This window comes from Dermochelys coriacea, chromosome 12 (genome assembly GCF_009764565.3).
Source record: "Dermochelys coriacea isolate rDerCor1 chromosome 12, rDerCor1.pri.v4, whole genome shotgun sequence".
NCBI classification, from domain to species: domain Eukaryota; kingdom Metazoa; phylum Chordata; order Testudines; family Dermochelyidae; genus Dermochelys; species Dermochelys coriacea.
Genome location: NC_050079.1, coordinates 9,346,258 through 9,355,117, shown reverse-complemented (window position 1 = coordinate 9,355,117; position 8,860 = coordinate 9,346,258). Strand labels below are relative to the sequence as shown.

Sequence of the window (8,860 nt, the reverse complement as noted above, 5' to 3'; positions counted from 1 at the left end):
GCTCATCAGTTGTAAGTGACAGAGGAGGAGAAAGAAGTGGGTATGTTGGTCAATTGCAGGATGATAAGGAGGCATGAACCACCAATGTGATGTGGCTGCAAAAAAAAACCAAATGCAAGGATGTATCAGGCAAGGCATTTCCACTAGAAAGAGAGGAAGTATTAATCCCATTGTACAAGACACTGGTAAGACCTCATCTGGAATACTGTGTACAATTCTGATCACTTGTGTTTAAGAAACATGAATTCAAACTGGACTAGGTGCAGAGAAGAGTTACTAGGATGATCAGGAGAATAGAGTGCCTATCTTATGGCAAGAGACTAGAATATTTTAATGTTCCAAACAGGCAGTAGGCCTTTTTTCAAGTGGGATATCCCTTTGCTAATAATTATTATTTCCCATCTTCCCTCCACACCACCACAGTAAAAGGCATTGACTCTGAATATCAAATAGAAGAGATAACTGGAAAATGAGAAAAATTTAGTCTAAAAAATCCTACTGGCATAGAGCTGGTTAAAAAACGAGAAAAGTTATTAATGTGAATTTCAGCAAAATTCATCATGTTTTATAACAGTCCAATTTTTTTGAATTTTGCATACAATTGTTTATTTAGAAATTATTTTTGAAATTAGAATTTTAGAAAAAATTGCTGCACAAAAAATCCCACCATGTGACTAAACCAACTAATCAAAATTATCAGAGCAAAAAACAAAACAATACACCCCACAAAACAACAAAAATCTACTGATGATAAATGAACCAAAAAACAACACCTGCCTCCTGAAATGACCAAGAGGCAACATGATTCCCTAAAAGTTTTTGTCAAAAATTTTTTGAAAAGTGGAGAATTTTGAAGCAACTGGAATATTTCCACAAAAAAAGTGTTTAACTGTTTAAAGAACAACAAACAGCCAAATTTCAGTAACTAACCAGATTTAGACACTGATTTTCACTTTAATGGTCCTATTCACTGCGTATAAAGTTAAGCACATGTATAAAGCTTCTCAAGATTAGGGTCTTAGTTTGAAAAATTCATCCAGATTTACTAGCTTTGTGTTAGTATTCTTTTCTCATTTATTTATTTGGAGCCAATTGTCTGTTTGGAAAAAAAAACAATTAGATTTCAGTGCAGTTGGTCCTATCCCACATGCAAGCCCCTTGAAATAGGAAGTTATTACCACTTATAAATGAAGAGGGAACAGGGAATGGAGAGATGCCAAAGCAGGACTAAACGAGAAAAAGGAAATGTATTTAATTAGTGTTCTCTGTAAAACTTTACAAATGTACAGCATAGTGCAAAAATGCAGTCTCAATGTATCAACTTCAAGTAAAGTTAACGAAGTGTAAAAAGCCAGGAAATACAGTCACACTTCCTTGCAGGGGAGATTCTAGAAAAATATTGCTAGGGGTTCCTTTCTACCATGAATTTCCAATCTAATGCCTATAATAGAGCAAGAGGTCTAAAGAAAAAGTAGCAGCTGGCAGTGGTCACAGTATGATGTTTGGCAGTATGGAGGCTGGAATCTAACTGTTTATATAAGCGCTTGTTTGGAATTGCTCATTCTTTTGGATTGTGTTTAGTCTATTCCTATTTGCAAGTAGCTATCCTAATATGGTTCATTTTCCTACCACAAATGGATTCCGATTCAGAAAGGTACTTAAGCACATGCCTAACTTTAAGCATGTGATAGTCCCATCAACATCATTGGGATTACTCAAGTGGCTTAAATCAAGCATGTGCTTAATTACCTCACTGAATAAGGGCTTTAGACTACCGCACAAAGACCAGTTGCAATGGAAGTTGTGTGTAAAGATCCAGGTGATTAAATAGTCCTTGAATAAGGAAACCATAAGTTTGTCCAGTGGAACAAGCCTCCAGCCAATTTTAAGTTATCTAATAAAAGAAAGAAAGTAAGTAAGTAAACGGAATAAAAATCAACTCAATAAATTTCAGCTCAATTCATTGCTGAAAATGATATACAGATAATCAAAAACATCTTTACTTCCCAGTATAGATGAATCATATAGGGATACCTGGTCCAACTGGGTATATTTTCTAAATAGTAAGCCAGTGGGGACTGCCATGGGCTTCCCTTAGTCACAAGCACAGAAATACTGGATGGAATTTATAGAAATGCTGCATCAACATCATTTCTTAAAGGACTGTACCTTGTGGGATAGTGATAGAGGTACTCAGTGAAAATCACAATGGTAGCACCCACAGTATAAAGTCAGATGGACAAAATTTGTTAACCAGCACAATGTTTCTCAACTATTGCAGCTCTTTATTGATAAATCAATGGAGAAAATGGCTCTGAGGGGAAGTCCATTTCAAATGTGGGGTGTTTTTTCCATTAAGGAGAATTTGACTGCAGTTATACTTTATCTCAATAAATATTTTGGGAAGGATGCCATTTGACCATTCAAATTGCTCAGAAACATGGTTCAGTACCATGTATCGTCATGGCAGTAAGAGGAGGCAGGGTGCTTCTTTCATTTGACATTGGCATGGCTTATGCCTTTCCTTTTTGTTTCAGCTTGAAGGCCTAAGTTAGGTCTAAATTGCTAGGTATTTGGGTCAGTAATTTCTCTAGGGAAATGCAACTTATTTAGAAAATACTGAAACAACTGATATACAGTAAATCTCTGATTCTCCATACGAAATCCCTTGTGTAACACTAGAACTACAGTATAAAAAACAAAGCTCTGCTTTGTTGAGAAACGTAGTCTTCAGAAACCACATAAAAGAGAAGGCTGATTCAAAGTTTGGACGCTGGTTTAGGTTGGACAAAGAAAAGAAGAAAAGATAGTGGGCAGAGTACACTGTACCTCTCAGCGCTCCCATCCCCACCCTCAGCAGGTATTTGCACTGAAAGTCTCACTCAATCAGGATCCCATTAAAGAAATCTGGGTCCTCTCATTTGTGTATATGAACAAAGCAACAGGCTAGTAAAATCTTATTCAGGGGACTCGGAATAACCTCCAAGTCAATGCGAACACACAGTAGATTAGACTGGATAAGCATGCAAGGTATTGAAACGCCACTGAAAACCAAAATTATATCCAGCCCTTTGTCCTATTTTATCTACTATACTATATAGGTTATTATACTGCCCTCATCACAGTAGTATCGGAGCACCTTCCAGAATTGCATTAAGTGATGTGACTAACGTGTCACATGTGGTTCGTTCCTTCTCATCCCCTTCCCAGGGGGGGAATTTTGTGTGCAGTGGAGTGTTGTGGTTTGGTAGGTTTTTTAAAAAAAATTAAACGTCCATGCTGTTCAGTGTTGATGTTGAAGAAGGCAGGTCAAAGAAGTGCATCTTATACTGGGAATGGAAGGTGGTAAGATTTATGATGGTCCTTAGTTTCTATGGGAGTTTCTTTTACAGTCTAGGATGGGCCTTCAGAAAAAGTTCCATCTCCTGCACAGACTGACGTCAACTGAGGGATATGCAAATTCAGGATGTTCTGCTTAAACTGTGAAGATAAGGGAGAGATACGAGTATCTATCATCATATCAAAAGAAGGAAATGGGTAAAAAAGAAAACACTTTTAGGGGTGGACCAGTTGCAGAGCTGATTTCCTGTAACTAGGCACTCACAAGTTTGTTTCTTGGAAAAAGACTGCCTATTGTAAAATTTATCTGGGGTAAGCATGGGAAAACAAGTGCAGCTTGGGCGGTGCAAACAGGTATGGAAGCTGAGTTTTCCATCAATTCAAAAAGAGCAACAACCACCCTTTCGTGTGTTTCTAAGTCACTGTTGTTCCTTTACATTCAAAACTGTAGATTTTTGTAAGGGAGTAAAAGGCACAACTGTCTTGTAAAGCTAAATAGATCACTAGTTACTTTCAGGGGGAGAGCTCAGGTTTAATGGGATATCTCCTTGGAGACCCACAGAAGACAGATAGGAAGCCATATTTTCTGATGGAATATAAAGAGCTAAACTTTCAGGCAGGTTTACAATGTTGCTCCTGAAGTCTGCTTCACGATCAATGAGAAACTGCTGGGTGCTTTCAAGAATGACATCTTTCCCTAGGAATGCAGATAGAAAATGGAAAACGTGGTTACCGACAGGCAAACTACTGGTCTTTATTAACTAAGTGCTGGATCCTAGGAAGTGCTGAACTCCAATAGGAATTAAGGGAGTTCAGAACTTTGCCGGAAGGGATTGGAACTGGGACAGTCCAAAAGCCCATTAAAGTCAGTGGGAGTCTTTCCATTGGCTTCAGCTGATTTTGGATTATACTTCAATAGCTGAGATGTATGGGAATAAGGGAATGGAAAAAGAAGTAAATGGCCTGAGGCCTTTGAGGACTGGGTAAGAGCAGCTGCTCTCCCCCGCTTATACATATGCTTTCAGCTTTTTTTCACCTCCGCCACTAAAGGCGCCCACCAGTTCCAATGTCTCCCTTATTTCACCCCTACTATCCTCATGCTGCTATGTGTACAATAGGGACTTTGCAAAGAAGAGACTAGACTCACCAGGCCTTACTAGTACAGACATGCATATTTCATGCAACATCACCTACGGTGCCGAGGAATTCTGCCTTCAATACATCTGTTTTTTAATGAATCTGTTGCCCATGGAAGCTCCTGGGCTGAGAGTAAAGTCATTGATGTATCAAAGCGGTTATGTATATATGGTGGGGGACACTACCAGAAAACCAGAAGGCTCTGTTTAGAGCAGGGAAACAGACTGTTTTAAAACATGCTAGCTAATATATTTCAACGAACATATTTCATGCACCATTGGGCACCAAGCATGGGGTCATGGCTGACCACCTAATACGTTTTTAAAACCCTGTCTACACTAGGTTGTAAGTGGTGTTTTAAACATATTTTAAAAACCTCTTTCTAGACAGAGTGTAAGGATTTGTTTATATGGGGAAGATTTTTCAATATAACATAAGCTGTGAATTTAAACCAATATAGTTACACTAGCCGCTCTATGCAGACACTGATTCTGTTCAAAGATTGTCTTTATTTTGGTTTAACTTATGATATTAGGGAAGGAATTTAAACTAAATTGAAAAAAGCCACTAATTCCAGAATATGAGTGTCCACATGAGAGGTTTATGCTGGTATAATTATAACAATATACTTTCCCAGGCAGACAAGTCCTATGATAGAAAGAAAGGTACAGCACAGACAGCAGTAATGCAAGCATCGTGACACTGCTGAACCAATGTGATTCAATCATAGTCTGGAAAGACCAGGTCCAGGGATAAAACAGAACTTAATTTCCATACCCATTCAGATGTTGGCCTCTCTGCTGAGACTGCTAACAAGGATTTAAATGAGTGGTATTTATTTTAAAAATAGGGCACGTCTCTACTAGATCAAGAAGCCAAGGTAGATTGAAAAAAAGAAAAGGAGTACTTGTGGCACCTTAGAGACTAACACATTTATTTGAGCATAAGCGTTTGTGAGCTACAGCTCACTTCATCGGATGCATCCAATGAACTCTGAAACCTGTTATTATGAAAGGTAGATTGAGACTATCAACATTTCACCTAGGTCACCACATAGCAATTAGATGGCAATGAACAATCAAAAGGAGACTGGCTACATTCTGACAGACACCACAGATGTTTGCATTGTTATTGTAGCCATGTTGGTTCCAGGATAATAGAGAGACAAGATGGGTAATATCTTTTATTGGACCAAATTCTGTTGGTGAGAGAGACAAGCTTACATAGAGCTCTTCTTCAATTGGTCCAATAAAAGACATTACCTCATCCATCTCGTCTCACCATAGATGTTAGCAGGAATAGATAGAGGTTGGTCATATTTAAATATTGGCACATCTCCAATCTTAAACTGTTATCTTAAAACATCATTGAGTAATAATCACTAAACTGAACCACAAAAGTTGCACTACTATAATAAGCCTCTGGTCTGTGAAAGGATCAATGCCAGACATTTCATCTAGCCATTAAAAATGCTTAACCATTAGTTTCATTACTGAATTCCCATTCCTGTGTTTGCACGAACAGCTATTGCTGGTACCTGGGCAGGTGGTGTTAAAGTGAGGATTTAACACTTTGGGAGACGGTTCATTTACATTCTTCTCCAGATCCACTGAGAGTTGCTGCATCTTGATGCAAAAATACAAACTACAATGTACAATTATACAAAGACAGGGAGATGGTTAGAACTAGGCTGTTTGTGAAGATCAGTGCTTTATTCATATAGCAAATGATAACACACAGAATTTATTATCGCTGGCCTCTGTTCTAATAAGCAAAATTATGTACACAAGAGGAATCGATAGCAAATTGCCATGTTCGTGTCTACGTAAATGTTAGGTTATCTCAGATTTGGCTTCCTCACCTGGCAGAGCTACCCAGCACCAAGTATGAGATGTCCTTGAGGAAGCTTTAAATAAAAAATTACCTGTGGTTGCTTTTTTTATCCTCTGCCTCTCTATTCCATGCAGAACATAGAGCCAACCTGTGATTGATACTTACAGTCAATTGGGGTGGGAAGGTGGGATTACCCTGCGCAATCCCACCCTTTTCAGGCTAATTTTGGAAGGTGAAAAATGGTACCTCCAAAGATGGGACCTGATTTTATTTTAAGAGAATCCTAATGAGGGGTTAAAATTCCTGTGCAACCAAGCATCACTAGCTGGGTTCATAGAGCCAGCGGCTACGATAACAGGAATCTTTCTCTTAATCACATTATACCATCTAACTAAGGGTCCTTATCTAAAGCCAAATACAACGTGCCATCAAACAGAGGTTTTTCTATTTTCTAACTTTTTTTTTTTTAAACAATTCCAAGAGTCCTCTCACATTTTCTAAGTTGCAAGGCTGGAAGTTGCCAGGAGATAAGTTAAAGTTGTTGTTGGAGGCTTAACTTTGAATTTCTTCTCTTTTGGAGCCATCCTGCGAGGTGAATAATGCCCTCTCAACTCCTACTGACTTCACTGTTCAGTAGCCCACAGACCATTAGATCGGGGGGGTTTTGATGTATCCCGGGACCCCTTCTGTGTGCTTGAAGGTGCTTTGACTAGATTTTGTACTTGCTTGCACTATCAGTCTGGCAATACAGCTGATCATATGACTATATGCTCTTTCGTATGCTCAGGGCGTCACCTGAGGAGGCTGCTTGAGGTACTGGAAAATTCTGTTGAGCTGAAGGATTGAACTACTAAGCATACAGCCTTCTTCTGCGTTTGGCCGAATGGGGAAAGCAACCTGGGAGTATCTGTTGGCCTTTGCTCTTATACAGAGTCCTCCATTTTGAAAGCAAGCTCCCACTCCTGTGGAGCCTTTGCATTACCAATTGGGCCTCCAGAGGCTCTATTGCCCTTCTGACAGCCAGGAGAAAAAAATTTACCTCAGAAAATGGCCAGTTATGAAAGAAAAAACAAAAGCCAGCCAAGGACATTGTTATGACGATGGAAAATTGCTGCCTTAGCAGCACTGACACAGAGGAGTGAAATCCTACCCTCTGAGGAGGCAAAACAACCTGACTTGCAACTCTGCAGATAAAACTTGTCTGGAGGGTGATATTGTAGCTCTGAAAGGCTGCCCCTGGTATCAAGTAGGAGAAGAAACCCCAGTAGTGAAACCTAACATCCTCTGATGGTTGCATTTCCATCTGTGTGTAATATTATTTCAGTGATATTAGCCCCAATGTCAAATTCCAGTCTCACCCTGCCTAATCACATTCCCCCACAGTTTCAAGTGTATATATAGTCTTTATTTTCTTTCCTAAATTGTTGTGTTACATGGTTGCGTGCTTTTAAACAATGACATTATTACAGCCCAGGGAGGGCTGCATTTCACATACATATATTTTGTAAAGCACTTTCACACACATGGCACTATATGCATTTGAGATATTATTTTTCTTCCTTTGAGAATTGTTGCAATTAAATCAGTTTTCCAAACTAAAAGTTAATTAACAGTGGGTAAATTTCACCCCTGTGCAGAGGGTCAACACAAAGACTGGTACTTGGGTAACTGGTTTCAAATGAAGACCACATAAAAGGCAACTCAGATTCCAGCACATTGCATTTTCATTATCCCAACCAATCCTCCAAATAAACTCAGATTTCTTTTGAGGGGAAAATAGAGGTTTGGGTCACATGTGAAGAGTATTGGTATTCTCAGTTTCATCCCTGGTGAATGCTTACCCACTGTAAAATTCTCCTCCTCCTTCCCATAAAACAATTATTCATTCTTCACTAATGTACCAGCTCTGTTAACAAGAAATGCTGTTTCATGTCTATAGTATTGTTTTCACACAGACCCAAATATGCATCCCTTACCGGTGAAAAATTGGCTTCCATGTCAGTCAGATTCCACTCACTCACTGAAAGATTTGGATTAAAGACCTGTTGGAAACGAGACATTTATTTTCCTGGTAGAGAGTAAAAGGATTCTACAGTGACTTTACAATTCATATTCTTTTCGGAAGGACTGTCCTAAGACTTTGTAGCCGAGGGCAAGATTTTCAGAAGAGGCCAGCATCCAGCTGCTCCCAATGTGACACTCAATTTAGGATGCTAAGCTCTTTTGAAAATCAGGCCATTGATACTATGTTCTGATTCACTCAGAGAGAGAAGAAAGAAGTTGTATTATTAGCAGAAAAACTCCTACCAAGGAACAAGAAGAAGAACAAACAAACAATGATCACTGAATCTTTCCATTAAAGTCAAAGGAAGTCACAAGTTCTAGCACCTCTCAAGATTCCGCCCCAAGAGAATAAAGGTGTCCTACTTTGATCACCCATTCTTAATTATCCACACGTTTATTAAAAGGATAAATATGAAGCATCTATCAAAGAGATCAACTCTCTTCTGACAAATATATTATTTCCCTATATATGGAGCTATTTGACCAC

At 38.9% G+C, this 8,860-nt stretch overlaps 1 protein-coding gene across 1 annotated transcript in view; it reads right to left on the bottom strand.

The window, feature by feature from the left end:
• Positions 1-698: 698 nt before the first annotated feature.
• Positions 699-8,860, bottom strand: part of HSF4 (heat shock transcription factor 4) — a 34,585-nt gene continuing 26,423 nt past the window's right edge. Inside the window, exons 11-13 of the mRNA XM_043495410.1 lie at positions 8,286-8,351; positions 6,014-6,101; positions 699-4,036 (exon numbers count right to left, since the gene is read on the bottom strand). Of these exons, the coding sequence (XP_043351345.1) occupies positions 3,843-4,036; positions 6,014-6,101; positions 8,286-8,351 (348 nt within the window). The 3' untranslated portion in view covers positions 699-3,842. The remainder of the gene's footprint in view (positions 4,037-6,013; positions 6,102-8,285; positions 8,352-8,860) is intronic.